At 43.4% G+C, this 18,238-nt stretch overlaps 1 protein-coding gene across 4 annotated transcripts in view; it reads left to right on the top strand.

Moving 5' to 3' along the window:
• sez6b (seizure related 6 homolog b) overlaps positions 1–18,238 on the top strand; it is a 1,259,716-nt gene that overhangs the window by 1,006,072 nt on the left and 235,406 nt on the right. For all 4 annotated transcript variants that reach the window (XM_072469583.1, XM_072469584.1, XM_072469582.1 and 1 more), the window contains exons 6-7: positions 12,467–12,635; positions 14,350–14,516. In XM_072469583.1, the coding sequence (XP_072325684.1) occupies positions 12,467–12,635; positions 14,350–14,516 (336 nt within the window). The remainder of the gene's footprint in view (positions 1–12,466; positions 12,636–14,349; positions 14,517–18,238) is intronic.

Here is an 18,238-nt window from a genome sequence, read left to right as displayed (position 1 = left end):
GCATCCACATTTGGCAGGGATATTGGCCAATACGACCCATACTCCACTGGGTCCTTATCCTTTTTTTAACAACAGCGAAAGAGATGCCTGACTCATCATTGCTGGGAGCACCCCTTTAGCCACTGCATCCTCAAACACCTCCACCAACACTGGCACCAACCTATCCAAAATCTACCACTAGGAACCCATCCGCCTCGGTGATTTACCCATTGTTGTTCGGTCATGTTTACTTACTTAGCAATCTCCCTCAAATTAGTTTTTCTTTATTATTTTACACATTTTCTCACTCCCTGTACCTCACCACAGGAGCCTACAGTAACCATTACTTAGTGCCAAGGCAAGTAAGTGTTTCTGGCGTGTGTCTTGCAGCATATTTATTAAACCTCCAGCTGAGACCCCTGCCTCAGTTGCTGTCATCAACTAAATTCACAGCAGTTCATAGTGCAGTGTTTTGCGGCTGTGATCTCTCTTGTCAGTTGCAACCCAGAAAGGCAGAAGCTTCAACGCCCCAACCTGACTGTTCAAGGAATTTTCTGCACCTGTTTGCAGGTTCAGACCTCAACTGAGGAAGCCTGGACCATAACTTCCTGGTTCCCCAGTGTCGTGTTTGTGGGGTTACCCCAAAGATGCACTGGGGAATCTCTCTGGAAAGTTTCCAGGTAAAAGTCCATTTTACCTCTGGACAATTACGTTGCGGCTGGGAACAATCCGACCAAGCGATTTAAATCGCTAACTTCCTTTGGTTCTGCCAATTTTATCCTGATAAGAGTAAGAAGGAAAAAAAGCACTTCTAACTTCAGAGCAACTATTTTAAACACCCAAACCAGGCTCTACACAGTACACCCCTCACACACCCCTGATCCCGCCCCCCCAACTAAGCACCCCACATCCTGTGGTATTCCCCACCCACATGGGCTATCCCCCCCAGCCCCCGATCTGACTCCCCCGGCCAGATCTGAGCAACACCCAACATCCCCGACCCGAAAGACAGCCGTCCAAACAACACCCGACACCTTGGTCCTGACCACCCCGCGACCTGACTCCACCCCTCCCCTCCCCCTGCCCTATCACCAGACCAAAACGACACCCCTCAGATTAAAGCCATGACCTGAACTCACCTCCCTCTCCCGATCTGGCCAGCAGCTCCTGTTATAATATCCACTCATGTATATAATGAGATGCAGACAGGCAGTGATTGACACACAGGATGATCAGTAAGCACACAGCACAGTGCAGCCAATCACCACACAGGACACTACCACTATAAAGCCAGAGTACTAACGCCATGCAGTAGCTAGTAAGTCTGGTCAGGCTACTACAAGGTCTCCAGTCAGTTCAGTATAGTGTCGACCCACAGCTGAATATGTATATCAGTTCTATCGTTGAATAAAACAGTGTTGGATCTTCTCCAGTGTTAGACGTCTGTTTCTAGCTTCCCTGTATCGAGTGCAGTCCACATCGAACCTACCTGCCTAACACATCAGCTCCCCCAACCCAACCTGAACAACACATCACAACACCCCTCCAAGCAATGTCCCAACCTCCCTCCACTGATGTCCAGAAGGCCCAGAGCCACATTCCATTCACTTAGCTTAGAAACTTCCTTTTCCTTTTCATTGGACCTTTAAACTCACCTGCTTTACGGCAGCTGGTGCTGTAAAAGGAAGGGGTTGCCGCCTTCTCTCCGCTCCTTTTGCACTTTGTCGCTGGAGCGGGGGGAGCACAGAGTAGGGGGAGTGGGGAGTGGGGTCAGCCGGGGGAGGGTCTTCAATCTCACCCGGCCTGAGTTGGGAAGTTTGGGCGAGACAGGCGCTTTCTGTTTCAAGCGCGGGAAAGTCGCTATGAAGTGCAATCCACTGCTGATTGCCGCTCCGAGGAAATATGAACCAGGCTTTCTGCTTTGGTGGAGTCAGACAATTGCATCCAAAATTGCGCTTGAACCTGCACTGGTTAAGTTAGACTTCATATTTCCAGTAAAATGTATTTGCGTGATCACAAACTTAAATCTACCATGAGCCAGAGCAGTGAGGCAGTTTGTGAGAATGTAATTATTTCCTCTTTCTCTACTTGCCAATAAAAAGTATTACTTGATGTATTTCAGAATGGCAACCTGGTGCAGTTTTATTAATACAGCTTGAAATGGGTTTGCCACCAAAACTAAGAATTTTAGTAATGGTGCCCAGTCCTCTATCTGACAGTAATTTGACAGTAATAGGCATTTTTTAAGAAACTATACTGAGTCATTTAATAGTTTTGTTGGTGCACACTGATCAGGTTCTCAGTACATTAAATACTTTTGGACATGAAAACACTTTTAACCAGTGCCTTTACAGCTAAGGAAATGAATGCAGTTTGAAGAGCCTTGCCAAACCAGTCGATTTCCAGAATTTTTCCCTGGGGCCATGGCCAGTTTTATGGGTGAGGCCTAACTCAGGCAAATTGACCCCTGAACCATACCAGCAAAACGATTGTCGAAAACACAGGACAGGAATGATTCCAGAGATAAACAACTGCAGCTATGAGGATAGATCGAAGAGGTTGGGTTTGTTTTTCCTTGGGAAAATAAAACTGAGAGGAGACTTGATAGAGGTATTCACGGTCATGAGGGGTGTGGACAGGGTAAATAGTGCTACAACTGTTCCCTCTCAGGGGTACATCAGGGCCTAGAGGACACAGATTCAAAATAATGGGCAGAAGGAGTGGAAGTGATGTGAGGAACAAAATGTAATCCAGAGGAAGGTTGGAGTTTGGAACAATCACCCTGAGAGGGTGGTGGGGGCAGGCTCATTCGAGGTATTCAAAAGGGAATTGGATTGCTATCTGAAAAGAAAGAATGTACAAGGATTTGGGGGTAAGGCAGCGGAGTGAGATGAGGTTGAATGCTTGTTCAGAGAGCCAGGGCCCATTTAATGGGTTGAATGGCCTCCTTCGGCACTGTAAAGATTCTGTGATAGGTTCCCCTTACTAGATGTTCCCCAATCTTTTACACTGGTTCAGCTAAATCTGCCTGGATTGCATTGGCATCAATGTTAACAAACAGAAACTTGATCCCTAAATGCTTATCCTGACAGGAGAGCCATTGAGTGCCATGAATCTTAATGGAGTAAAATTTAAATATTCCTCCATTCATGAATATGTATTTCAATCTGTGAATGTCTTAATGTCTGCGCCTTCCAAGACTTTGATATCTCTTTCGAATTATATTTTGCCGAATGTAGAGATGATTTTGACATGAGCTGATTAGAGACCTTTGAAGAGGTTACAGATAATCATGGATGGAGAAAATGCAGTGCAGGCAATGTACACAGTAGAAACTTTCAGAAAGTCTTTGACAAGGTACCTTTCAGGAGATTTATTGGAGAAGATTGAGAGGAATGGAATTAAGGAGGCGGGAATCAAGGAGGCCAGAACATATATTGGGTGAAAAACGTGGAAGAGAGAAAACAGATGGCAGGAGTTGAAGTAATTTTCTCAGTTTGGGTGGGAGTGGCGGTCCAATAGGGTCATGTTCTCGGACCACTTCTGTTCATTGTGTACTTCAATGATCTGGATCTACAAGACACAATTCAATAGAAAAAAATCTATGTCCAGTTTTGGGCACGTTTAGCGGGATGTTTTTCGGCGGCTGCAACGCTAGGATACACCCCACTATTCAACAGCACTTTGCCTTTTTTTGGCCTCTGGGAGTTTCTCCCGGCCGAGGCCGCACATGAGTTATTTCTTGCTGGAGAGCCCAGCAGGAAAAGCTCCTCGCAGATCAATACACCATTTTGTCTGGTTGCCTCGAACTCCCCCCTCCCCCCACGCACCCCTTCACCCCCTTTCCCATATTTGACACCCCCTAAACTCGGGAAGGCTCCCAGGAATACCCCCTCACCCCTCCATCCACCTGGTAAAGCCCCCCTCGGCCCAATTTCTGGTAGTGCCAACCTGGCACTGCCACCCAGGGTGCCAGGATTGAAACGCCAAGGTGCCCGGTTACCAGAGAGAGTGCCAGGGTGCCACCCTACCCTATCCCCACCCGGAAGTCTTTAATGGCCTGGCAGACCACCCCCCCCCCCCTCCCAAGGTGGCATTGCAACTGGTCCACTATTGTGGAAACCAGTACAAAACGGCGCCCTGATGAGGTTCACTTCCCGGGCGCCAGGAGAATCCGGCGAGTGCATATTTAAATGAGCCTGTTGGCATATTTAAATATGCAGATCTGGGTCACACCCAGTGAGGGCGAGATCCAGATCGCGATGTCTCACGAGATTGTGTTAAATCTCGCGAGGTGTTTCGAGCGTGCATATCTCGCGAGATTTAATGGCGTCATTCCAACACAGAGTCGGGCGCAATGAGGCCACTAAATCGCACCTGTAGCTTGTGAGCTACATCTGAGGGCGAGGACCAGAGGAAGTTGCACAGGAATATTGAATAAGGTAACAGGATGAACATAAAGGAGCAGGTGGAACTTTTAAAAAAAATTAAATTTAAAGTACCCAATTAATTTTTTCCAATTAAGGGGCAATTTAGCGTGTTCAATGCACCACCTACCTTGCATGTCTTTGGGTTGTGGGGGCGAAACCCACGCAAACACAAGAGAATGTGCAAACTCCACACGGACAGTGACCCAGAGCCGGGATCGAACCTGAGATCTCGGCACCGTGAGACTGCAGTGCTGCCACTGCGCCACTGTGCTGCCCTGCTGAGCAGGTGGAATTTAACGTGACATGATAGATTTTGATTTATTACAAAAAAGATAATTAATGCATTTTGGAGGAAGACTTGGTGACATGAAGAAGCAAATGATTTTAAGGTTTAAAAATTGTACCCAAGAGTGTAAAGCAATAAAAAGCAGATTACTGAGATACAGAATTTATAAATTTGAGATGTAATAAGGAATCTAAATAAAACTTTAGTAAGATCACGGTTGGAGTAAAGTGTGCATTCTTTAACTCCATAAGACCATAAGATGTAGGAACAGAAGGAGGTAATTCAGCCCATCAAGTCTGCTCCTCCATTCAATTAGACCATTACTAGAGGAAGGATGATGAGGTGACATAGTCTTTAAAATTATGGAGAGGTATGGCACAATATACTGAAGCACACTCTTTCCAATCATTGAGTGGTCGAGCGAGAAGGAGCAAGGGTTAATACCAAGCAATCTAGGACACAGAGGAAGAGATGTGTTTTTTTTACACAGAAGGTTGGGCGTTTGTGAAACAGACTACCAGAGCTGGTGACCGAAGCAGAGATTATGGAGACCTTTAAGTCTAGGTTAGATAGACAGTTAAAAGAAAAGGCAGTAAGTGAACGTGTGAACAAGGCATGCAATGGGATTAGGACAACTGCCTTGTGAAGCATGAATGTGGATTGCCTGCGCCGCACAGCCGATTTCTACCTAACACCCCCCACCCAGCACCGTAGTCCTAATACGCTAATGTGGTGTCTTCAATCTCACGTAGGGATAGACAATAAATGGCCACGGTGCCCTGGTACCAGCGGGAGTGCCAGCGATGTCCACATCCCATAACTGAATTTTTTAAAAAGGGACCAGCTGTTCTGAGAGATTACCAATGCGACAGCAGCTATAGAGTACAATAAAGTAAACGTAGACCCAATTTTCCCTCTTGCGGGGCAATCGAGAACGAGAGGTCACAGACATAGATTGAGAGGCGGTAAATTTAGAACTGAGATGAGGAGGAACTACTTCTCGCAGAGGGTGGTGAATTTGTGGAACTCGCTGCCCCATAGTGCGGTGGAATCTGAGTCATTAAATGGTTTCAAGAAGGAGATCGATATTTTTCTGGTTTTAAAAAATGGGTTAAACGGATATGGGGAACAGGTAGGGAGGTGGATTTAAGACCAGGAAAAGATCGGCCATGATCTGATTGAATGGCGGAGTAGGCTCGAAGTGCTGAATTGCCTATTTCAGGTCCTAATTCCTACATTCCTATGTTTTAATCTTGTCGTCCCACATGCATTGAAGCTGAGCTAAACCTATTTTGCAGAACTGCATCAGAACTATGGACTGTGGAGTGGCTAATCAAGCCCCTCAAGCATGGTGTTTCTAAACTATAGCATAAGTCTGGAAACATTGTTGCATCATAATCAGAAGTTCATTATTAGACAAAAAATCCAATCATTGTAGTCCAGAAACCATGCTGTGCCATATTAGACAATGTGTAAGGCATTAACATGATTTACTTTCTCTGTTGTTATAAATAATAGATCAACAACAAATTACATTTAAATAGCATCTTTACAGGAAGTCATATTGAAATGTTCTACAAGGAAGAGCATGCTGTACAAATTGCAATTTAAGGAGTGTCGTGGTAAAGTGGCTGTCTAGACTATTAGAGAAATCTAGTCTTAAAGTGATAAAAGCTATCAATTATGGTCCTCGCAAGAGTTAAGGGGTCGCAAAGGCAAAGGCAGGCGATGAGGAGATGATGGAAGCAAACAGTCATAATAATGGATATAAAGCTCAACTCACCTCATGGGTAAATAAATGCATATGTGTATTTATGAAAAACTAGATATTTCATAATCCTAAATTTCATGGATTATATTAAGATTTTAACGGTAACTTTTAGTTTTAGGAATTCAAGTGTTAAATGTAAGATGAATGGAAACATCTGATTAAGGTAAACTGATAAACAATTCGAATGTAAATGCAAATCCAACAAGCCTGGCTCAATTTCATTTAAAAGGTAACCTATGTTTATCCAACAAGGTCAGAATTAGAAGAAAATACTGAACAATGGATGTCCCATTTCTGGACCTCTTGGTAAAGCCAGAAGGTCTGGATATATCTCAATAAAATATTCTAATTAGTTAGTTACTTCCTAGATGAAACAAAGCTAAAACCAGTTTGCAAAAATGGGGGATTCTTGATTGACTCAGCAAGTCTGGAGAGAGGACACTCATATCCATTAGCGATGTAATTTATTCATATAGATCACAAAATCAAAGCGTTGTATTGAGGGTAAAACATAATTCGTTGTCATTTCTGTTTTGAAACATCCCAAAGCATGCCATATAGTCAAGGTGCTGGGCTTTGTGGGGTTACAAGGTTATTTTGTTTCTTTTATCTAGGTGTTTCTTATAGAAGGCAGTTGCAGATTTTGTTTTGTGTAGGTTGAAGCTCACTTTGAATTGGTAAGGAAAAGGAGGCTGGAAGATTTGTCTAGATTGGAGCTAGAGGAAGAGATCTACAGAAAACTCATAGTGAAAACAAGAATTTAAGTTGGAGAAGGCAGTGAGGCCCAGGTTGGATCTAAGCAGTCCGCAGTAATGAGGTCTTAAGGAACATTTGGGGTTATTTAGTCAAATGCCAATGGAAGGATCCCCATGAAATTGTGTACCTGGAAGAGTATTTGGAACACTAGTAGAGATCAAAGTGAATTCCGATATGCTGTGGCATACCTTTGGGTTAGTACCTGAAGAAGTGACTGGACCTTCAATGTTTTGTAAGATAAGGGAACTGTGATGGGTGGGGGGAGGCGATGGGGGTAAAAGTAAAACAGGATTCATTATAAATTATAATGTTAACTTAGTAGCACTTAAGGAAGAGACCCTAGAAATTATGGATTTGGTGGTCATCTTTCAAGTTTCTATAGACTCGAGAATGGTTCTGACGGTTTGGAGGGTATTTAATGTAACCTCACTATTTTAAAATGGAGTTAGAGAGAAAACGGGGAATTATAAATCAGTCACCATGATGTCGGTAGTGAGGACAATGCTAGAGTCCATTCTAAAAGATTCAAAAGCAGAGCATTTGGAAAACAGTGGCAGGATCAGACAGAATCAGCATGGATGTACGAAAGGGAAATCATTCTTGACAAATCTACTGGAATTATTTAAGGATGTAACTCGTAGAGTTGTCGAGGGTGAGCCAGTGGATCTGGTCCTTTAGACTTTCAGAAGGCGTTCGACAAAGTCCCACATAAGAGATTAGCATGTACAATTAATAATAATAATAATAATAATAATCGCTTATTGTCACAAGTAGGCTTCAATTAGGTTACTGTGAAAAGCCCCAAGTCGCCACATTCCAGCGCCTGTTCGGGGAGGCTGGTACGGGAATTGAACCCGTACTGCTGGCCTTGTTCTGCATTACAAGCTAGCAATTTAGCCCACTGTGCTAAACCAGCCCCACTTAGGCACAGTGCATGGTGTTGGGGATAATATATTGAAATGGATAGAAAACTGGTTGGCAGACAGGAAACAAAGAGTAGGAATAAATGGGTCTTTTTCCACATGGCAGGCAGTGACTAGTGGGGTACCGCATCAAATTATTGCTAAGACCTCAGCTTTTCACAATGTGTATTAATGATTCAGATGAGGGAACTAAATGTAATACCTCCAAATTTGCAAAGGACACAAAGCTGGGAAGGCGAATGCAGAGATGCTTCTGTGTGATTTGGGCAAGCTGAGTGAGTGGGCAAATGGATGGCAGATACAGTATAATGTGGATAGATGTGAGGTTATCAACTTTGGTAACAAAAACAGGAAGGAAGATTATTATCTGAATGGCTATAGATTGAGGGATGAGATTGGGAAACAAGACCTGGGTGTCCTTATACAACAGTCACTGAAAGTAAGAATGCAGCAGGCAGTAAAGAAGGCAAATGTTTTGTTGGCCCTCATAGCGAGAGGTTTTGAGTACAGGAGCAGGGATGTCTTCCTGCAATTATACAGGGCCTTGGTGAGACCACACCTGGAATATTGTGGTGGGTTCTGGTCTCCTTATCTGAGGAAGGATGTTCTTGCAATAGTGGGAGTGCAACAAAGGTTTAGCAGACTGATTCCTTGGATGGCAGGACAGACCTATGAGGAGAGATTGAGTCAGTTAGGATTATATTCACTGGAGTTTAGAAGAATGAGGGGGGCAGGATCTCATAAACCTATAAAATTCTAACAAGACTAGACAGGGTAGATGCAAGAAGGATGGCAGGGAAGTCCAGAACCAGGGATTGAAAGCTAAGGATGCGGGTAAACAGAGATGAGGAGAAATTCTTCACCCAGAGAGTGGTGAGCCTGTGGAATTCGCTGCCACAGGAAGCAGTGGAGGCAAAAACATTGTGGCCGGGCTTCTCCGCCCCGGGAATCTCCATTATGCCTGTGCCCGGGGGTTTCCCGACGGCGTGGGGCTGCCCCACAATGGGGAACCCCATTGACCCACCGGCGTAACAGAGAATCCCGCCAGCCAGTCGGGGCAGAAATGTGACGCGGCGGGGCCGAGAATCCCGCCCTGTATCTTTTCAAGAAGGTGTAAAATATGGCTCTTGGGACTAAAGGGATCAAAGGATATGGGTAGAAGTGGGAACAGTTTACTAAGTTGGATGATCAGCCATGATTGTAATGAATGGTGGAGCAGGCTCAAATGGCCGAATGGCCAACCCCTGCTCCTATTTTCTATGTGATGCACTATCAATTACGACGAGACGGGAGTAGAATGTAATCGAGGCTTTATTATACAGAGATGTGTGGCCTCCTACAGCAGCTTACGAAATGGCTGCTGTTCGGAGAGCGCACACATTTATACTCCGCCTCCTGGGCGGAGCCAGCAGGCAGGGATCTACCCCGTACCTGCAGTACAGAGGCCTTACTGTAATACCCATATATACAATATAATACAGCAGTAGTGACTACCACACTATGGTGCTTTCTTTCAGTTTTTTTATATATATATAAGTATTGCTATGACACCCTGAGCTTGTGTGCTGTCGATTCCAACCCTACTTGATTGGAGTCGCAACACAAGTGAAATTAGATTTTATATTAATACCTGAGGCTTTGGTTGACTTAAATTGACTACAGTCAGCAGGTTTGTAAAATTTAAACACAAGTAACTTTTAATACTAACAGTAGAAGGGTCTTTGACGCAGATGGATGTCTTCCAGTTAGTTTCTTTCCAAGATTCGGCGTTCAGTTGAGTACTTTCTTGTCCTTCAACTTGTAATGATCTTCACTGCAGACTCAGATTCAGCAAGGATCCGGCAGCAGAGAGAGGGAGATACACAGCTCCTCTTCCTTCGAAGGGGGTAGAGGCGCCTGGCAGGTTCTCTCAGAAAGCATCCTGAAGGAACCAATCACTCACTGATGTCTGGCGGAACACTGTCCCTGGTTAACCCACCTGTTGCCAGTTAGCCAATCGAGCTGACGTCCTCAAAAACCGGTTCCTAAGATTCACTTGGTACTGAAGAGTCTGGTTTCTCCTCTTCAAGATACAAGCCTAGGAACACACTGTCCTGGCAAGCACTCTTCTGCTTAAAGGCCCATTCCGATTCAGGGTCCACGGACCACAAATAATAAAGTACAAGAAATGGGAATAAAGGAAATAAATGGGAAGGACTCATAGAATATATGATGTGGTGGACATCTCCCAACTAACCACAGGGGACCGAAAGACAGGTTACAATAGTTTATGCATGATTCAAATATGGAGAAAAATACACCAGAGAAACCTCTGGAGGAGCACCCTTCTCTGTTACAGCTGTCACAGCTCTAACACAGCAATCACAGGGAGAGTATTCTGATACAGCTCTAATAAAGAGAGCATTCGATTAGCACTCTCCCAAGTCACAGACACAGACTGCTCTCCAGTTAGTGAGTACACAGAACATTGTTTTAAAATTCCAATCTTGCCAACGTAGGTTTATTATTAAATCTTCACCCAAATTCTTGTTTGTAACCTAGCTAGAAAACTGTCTTTTCTTCCATAAAGTAAACAAGCTTGCTGGCGGGTTCTGCTGATGTAAGGGCCTTGAGGTATAGCATTTTACCAGCATATACTGGTGCTAACTCTGCAGGAGTGTTAGATCTAGTCCACCTTTTACTAAATCTATTGATTCACTTTGAAATATATACATATATATTTTAAAAACATGAAACCTTGTGATGTAGTTCTTTCAATGGATGCTTGGAGTTCCCTTTAAATGTTAATGGTCCATACTTCGATCATAAAAATACTATGTTAAGGGGGATTTATTTTTGAGAAGGGATTGGGATAAGTTTTGCAAATAACCTTATAACCAGATTAAATGGCCTGTGTGCGCTTTCCATAATGGTAAAGTTCAGTAAGGCATGTGGAAGAAGCTCAATAAGAGCTGTTATACCATGTTTCCTTTCATTTTTATCCACTGCTTTGTGCTCAGTAATATCCACTGTGCACCATTTGTTTTTAGTCTACTGTAATACTCCACTTCATTGGAAATAAATTTAAATCACTGTTTCAAATTTGAATGATAATTTTCAGAACACATAATACGGCTAACCAGCAGAATGCTGAAATCCAATATTCCAAAAGTGTTTCACATGTATTTTACATCCTTATTGTCATAATATACACCAGTATATCATGGTGCAGACACACACACACTGATGGACACACAGCAAGACCAATCAACACACACAACACCGCAGCCAATCACCAGTTAGAGCACACTCACTATAAAGACAGGGGTTCCCCCGTCAGAGTTCCCGCTCATTCGGGATGCAGCCTCCTAGAAGGACAGAGCTTACAGCTTACAGCACAGATCTTCACCATGTGCTGAGTGCATAGACTGGTTAGGACAGGCATAGGTCTTTAGTTTAATCTAACATCGTGTTAACCCACAGTGAAAGTATGTTCAACAGTTTCTAACTTAATAAAATAGTGTTGCACTATTTTAAGTGTTGGTGGCCTGTATGTGTTCCACGGATCCAGAGCACCCAACACATCACTTATCTCTTCATTCCCTAAGATTAGGAGTGCATTTTGTTGTTGAGTTACGATCTCTGAATGTTCTTTTTGCAAGGCAGGCAAAGACACGTCTGTCATCTCAGCGTGCAATGAGATTACACAACGCAGTGCTAGGGCTGCTGGAATGGAGGACTGGCACCTTTTTAGTGCTGAAATATTCTGTCCTGTCCCTGGGTTAAAATGTGAATTACTGCAGCCGAATTGTTTATTACATTAATGTGGCCCTTTGGCATTTGCAATCTCACAAATATTTCATGAGGCCACGCAGAATCATCGAGCACATAACGCACTAAACCTGAATTCCGGTATCACACCCATTTCTGCAGAGAGCTGTTCAATACTGCAACAGTGCTTACATTGCCCAATATTTGTCAGAGATATATATGTAACGTGTGTGCATGTGAGTGAATGTATGTATATATGTACATGTATGTATATACAGTTGATAATGCTGGCATTGTCTTGGAACTTAACTTTACGTAATAGCTTTCGCAAATAGTAGACCTTGTCAAAAAGTAGCAAAATAATACAATTGCTTGCGGAGAAAGTTTGAAGGTGCAAAGTTATTTTTTATCTGCACTTCAACACTCTACCACAAGCCTTCAAAGCTTATATTAATATTCCGTTCTAAACGGAGCAAAGAGGCAAGGAGGGATTGTTTAGATGTTGTTGCATGTTGCACTTCTCACAGCCGAGGAGTAGGCACTGAATAAAGCTGCCACTTTTCTCTTACAGCTACCTGCGGGGGGCTGATCAGAAATGCAACCGTTGGCCGCATCACATCGCCAAACTTTCCGGGCAACTATAGCAACAACCTGACCTGCTACTGGTTGATTGAAGCTCCTGAAGGACAGAAGTTGCACCTCCACTTTGAAAAAGTTGCTTTTGCTGAGGATGATGACAGGTAATGTCTGCAGTAAACGTAGCTCCTTATTTTGTTCTTGCCCGCCAGCAGCATAGACTTGGTGTTGTGAACTTGGCTATCCTCACACATCCGTGGGTTGAACTTGCTGCCCATTCAGCACAAATGGAATCTAACCTCATGACTGCAGCAGCTTTCAGTAAGTGAACGGACAGATAGGGTGTTGAGTATTTCTAGATGTGGCAAACAATGCTTTTTAATAGCTAAGTATGTGTAAGTGTGGTCTGAAGCCTGAGTTTAAAATATACCTTGTGGTACAGAAATTAGACCTGGATAGGCTGACTATATGAATGGTTTTGAGTAAGTACAGGCCTCCAAAATGAATGACAGTGGATATTCCTTCAGCTGCAAAGTTTTGAAGAGAACCTAATCGAATTACTTGTGTAAAATAATTTGTATTGCCCCTTATTTGCATTGAAGAATATAAATTTATACAGCATGAAAAAGCTCAGCTCAGTTGTTCAATAAGGCATTCAACAAATTGCCATACAAAAGGTTATTTTGAAAGATAAGAGCTGATGAAATTGGGGTTAATATATTAACATGGATAGGGGATTCGTCAATTGGCGGGAAGCAGAGAGTAAGAATAAATGGGGCATTTTCAGATTGGCAGGCTGTAACTAATGGAGTGCCGCTAGGATCAGTGCTGAGACCTCAGTTATTTATAATCTAGGTTAATGGCTTAGATGAAGAGACCGTGAGTAATGTATCTGAACTTGCTGATGATAGAAATCTAAGTGGGAGTGTCAGCTGGGAGGATGACCCAAGAGGCTGCAAAGAGATATTGACAGGTTAATTGAGTGGGCAGCAAGGTGGCAGAGGGGGTATAATAGGGGAAAGTGTGAGGTTAATCACTTTGGCAATAAAAATAGAAAAGCAGAATATTTTTTAAAAGGCATGAAACTTGTAATGTTGATACTCGGAGGGATTTGAGGGGATTCATTCAGGGAATATGGAAGGTTAGCCTGCAGTTACAGCAAGGAGTTAGGAAGGCAAATGGCATTTTGGCCTTTATTGCAAAGTGATTGGAATACAAGAATAAGGGAGTCTTGCTATAATTGTACAGGGCTTTGGTGAGATGATACATGGACTAGTGTAGCAGTTTTGGTCTCCGTATCTAAAGAAGGATATACTTGCCTTGGGAGTGGTACAACAAAGGTCCATTCAGTTGTTTCCCAGGATTAGAGAGTTGGCCTATGAAGAGACGCTGAGAAAATTGGGCCTATTTTGTCTGAGGTTTAGAAGAATGAGAGGTGATCTTATTGAAACATTCAAGATTTTTAAGGGACTTGACAGGTTGGACACTAAGAGGTTATTTTCCTGGCTGAGGAATCTAGAATATGGGGGAATAATCTCTGGGTTGATCATTTAAGACGAAGATGAGGACACTTTTCTTCGTGTGAAGGTTTGAGTAGTTTTGGAATTCTCCATCTCCAGGTTTTGGATGCTCCACTCCTGAACATATTTATGGCTTGGATAGACAGATGTTTGGTCAATTATGGAATCAAGGGAATAGGGAGCAGATGGGAAGGTGTTGAGAGAGAAGATCAACCATGATTGGATTGAATGAAAGAGCAGATTCGCAGAGCTGTATATGTCTGTTTCTGTCCCTGTTCCAGTTTCTTTGCCAACAATGTGAATTGCAATTCAACATAACTTTTCAAATAAGCACTAGAATTTATCTTTTGTTTGCCAGGCTTATAATTCGGAATGGGAACAGTATTGATGCTCCTCCAGTTTATGACTCCTATGAAGTTGAATACCTGCCCATTGAAGGCATTGTCAGTGAGTCCCAACATTTCTTCATTGAATTGACCACTGACAGCTCTGGTACATCTACTGGATTGGCTTTAAGATACGAAGGTAACTATTCAGAACATGAGAGATTGATTGAATTTTTATATTACAAATGTATGTTTATTAAAAAAGAGCAATAAGTCTTGTGATTTTATTGAACAGAAGTTTAGCCCATGATTTTACGTGGTGAAGGGGCTCTTGCCATTCACCGCACGTGCAGGTGCCCTGCAGACATTTAATGGGTTTGTCAGGGGCTTCTCTCATCTGGCTCCTGTTTGAATTTAGCACCTTCTTTAGGCGACCCTGTGAGCAGGACAAGAGGCAGGGAACTAGTCAACTAATCAGATCGAAGAATCCTCAGAGAGGAATGCAGACAGTAAAACAGGAAGTAACAAACAGGAGATAAAAGGTATATTTAAATGATTTTACAGGAGGCAAAATAATGCTTTGGATATACATAAGCGAAATATGCAAAGGAGCAACAAGAAAATTAAAAAGAAACATTATTTTTTTAAACTCTGCAACTTAAATTTGTCTGAAGGAATAAGACTCCACAATTGTTAAATTCATTTGTCAGGGCCAGAGCAGTTGTTCTGAAATAGTTATCACTTACTATGCAGTTAAAAAACTCATACGCGTGTGTGAATACATTTTTTCCCGCCATTTTTAGATGACAGTAGGGAACAATTAGCTAACATTGATTTTGATGCCGATTCGATTGGTAAAGACTGGAAGAGCAGGGTATCCCTGACAGTAATCTCCAGATTTCCAAGTTTAACTACACATATGGAGGCCAGCAGTAATTAGCAACTCCACCTTTGAGTAGAATAAAATCGAACTCACAGGAGGGAGTTTTAACCCAGTCTAATGGGTGGGTTTCTTTGAATGGGGAATAAAATTGAAAAACTCTGTTTCCTAAGCCATGACGAAAATTTGAATTCAATTAAAATCTGGAATTAAAAGTCTAAGGATGACCATGAAACCATTGTCCATTGTTGCAAAAACCCATCTGGTGTACTAATATCCATTAGAGAAGGTAATCTGCTATCCTTGTCTGGTCTACATGTGACTCCAGACCCACAGCAATGTGGCTGACTCTTAAAATGCCCTCTTAAATACACTCAGTTCACGGGCAATTAGGGATGGGCAATAAATGCTGACCCAGCCAGTGACACCCACATGCCTGAATGAGTAAAACAAAATTCTGGCTGTAACTGGGGCTGGTAGCTGGAACAGGGAGTCAACCTTCTTCAAAAGGTGGCTTGATACTTTCGGAATGATAATGAATGAATGAAATGAAAATCGCTTATTGTCACAAGTAGGCTTCAAATGAAGTTACTGTGAAAAGCCCCTAGTCGCCACATTCCGGCACCTGTTCGGGGAGGCTGGTACGGGAATTGAACCGTGCTGCTGGCCTGCCTTGGTCTGCTTTAAAAGCCAGCAATTTAGCCCAGTGTGCTAAACAGCCCCGTGCCGGCTACAAGCCCTCATTAACTGCTGTTAGCCATAATTTCCAAGTGTCAGGAAACGCAGCAGCACCATCGAGGCGAGCATATAGTAGATTCAGGAAACAGAGTTAAGTGCATTTACACCTATTTCCGGCATCTAGATGCATTCTTGAGGAATCTCCATGACTGGGAACAGCCCACAAAACAAGCTTCCCCACAAGGCTTCCAATTTTGCCCAGACATTTGATCCCTCCAGGTCTCTGAATTTCGATCTTACCACACCGCAGCCCCCGCTCCCCCCCCCCCCCCCCCCCATCCCCCCAACAACACCTCCAATTACCCATAGCCCCCATATTTGTTTTTAGAAGCTGTGTTTTGCCTTGGGGTGTTGATGGGGAGGAAAGCCTTAGACTACAGGACGATATGGATGGGCTGGCCAGATGGGCAGCACAGTGGCAAATGGAATTTAACCCTGAAAAGTGATGCATTTTGGGAGGACAATTGATGCAAGGGCATACATAATGAATGGTAGGACGCTAGGAATTACGGAAGACCAGAGGGAACTTGTGATGCATGGCTAAAGATTCCTGAAGGCAGCAGGACAAGTGAATAAGGTGGTTAGAAGGCAGATGGGATACTTGCTTTTATTAGCTGAGGCATAGAATATAAGAGCAGGGAGGTTATGATGGCGCTGTATAAAACACTCATTAGGCCACAGCTAAAGTACTGTGTGCAGTTCTGATCGCCACACTATAGGAAGGATGTGATTGCATTAGAAAGGATGCAAAGGAGATTCACCAGGATGTTGCCTGGGCTGGAACATTTCAGCTATGAAGAGAGGCTGATTAGGCTGGGGGTGTTTTCCTTAGAGTATAGAAGGCTGAGGGGGCGACCTGATTGAGGTGTACAAAATTATGAGGGACATTGAAGGAACATTTCCCTTAGCAGAGGGATCAATAGTTGAGGGCAGCACGGTGGCCTTGTGGATAGCGCAATTGCTTCACAGCTCCAGGGTCCCAGGTTCGATTCCGGCTTGGGTCATTGTCTGTGCGGAGTCTGCACATCCTCCCCGTGTGTGCGTGGGTTTCCTCCGGGTGCTCCGGTTTCCTCCCACAGTCCAAAGATGTGCAGGTTAGGTGGATTGGCCATGATAAATTGCCCTTAGTGTCCAAAATTGCCCTTAGTGTTGGGTGGGGTTACTGGGTTATGGGGATAGGGTGGAGGTGTTGACCTTGGGTAGGGTGCTCTTTCCAAGAGCCGGTGCAGACTCGATGGGCCGAATGGCCTCCTTCTGCACTGTAAATTCTATGATAAATTCTGTGACTATGATAACAATAATCAACATTTGAGGATTTGAGGCAAAAAGCTTTTCACCCAGAGGCTGGTTGGAATCTGGAACTCACTGTCTGAAAGGGGGGTAAAAATGGGAACATTCACAACATTTAAGAAGCATTTAGATGCGCATTTAAAATGCCGTAGCGTACAAGACTATGGACCAAGTGCTGGAAAATGTGATTAGAATAGATAGGTGCTTGATGGCTGGTGCAGACACGATGGGCTGAATGGCCTCTTTCTGTGACCATGATGCTAACCTGGAAAGTCTTCAAATCGATCCTTCCCTCATCATGATCTGCATCCATCGTGTTCGGCGGAGCACCAGGAATTTACAGTGGATGCTGGGAAATGTTGAAAAGAAGCATTGAACTGAACTCCCGATCCACCCAGCTTTCAAGGGTTTAATTCAACAGGGACTTCTGCGCGTTTGCCGGCTCAATTTGGTTTGGGTCACTTCAGCAGAAATGCATTTATTCACTCACTACAGCGAAGAAATTGGAATGTTTTTAAATGGTTTCCAGCTGCCAACTTAAAGTTCAGAACTTGAACTTTCGTGTCAGTAACAAAATAATCCATTAAAAAGTTTCCACTGACTTCCCCGCAGACCTGAACCTATCACCGGCTTTTCTGGATTTAAAGCAGCGACGATGTCGCTCCATTTTACTGAAGTTGACATGAGTTCAGGTTGCAGGAAGGGAAATGGGAACTTTTTTAATTGATATATTCTATTGGACTCAGGATCCAAATCCTGGCTTCAGGCCCGCAGTTGAACATCTGTCATTTTTCTCCCTCCTCCTGTTCAGTATTACCCCCTTTATTGTGCCCTTTTTATTCTCACATGATTGTCTATTATGATAACTCAATCTCATCTGAGTTGAAAGCACGCTGCGTAATATTGCCTGCTAATTTAATCCAGTGTGACAAAGCAATCTACTGTAGCCTCTCTCTGATGCTGTTTTGCCTGCCCTTTCTACATCTGTTCTTGGTGTTACTGAAGGGGCATCT

Source organism: Scyliorhinus torazame, chromosome 12 (genome assembly GCF_047496885.1).
Source record: "Scyliorhinus torazame isolate Kashiwa2021f chromosome 12, sScyTor2.1, whole genome shotgun sequence".
NCBI lineage: Eukaryota > Metazoa > Chordata > Chondrichthyes > Carcharhiniformes > Scyliorhinidae > Scyliorhinus > Scyliorhinus torazame.
Note: the sequence above shows the minus strand (reverse complement) of the source record. Positions and strands in the feature narration are given on the sequence as shown.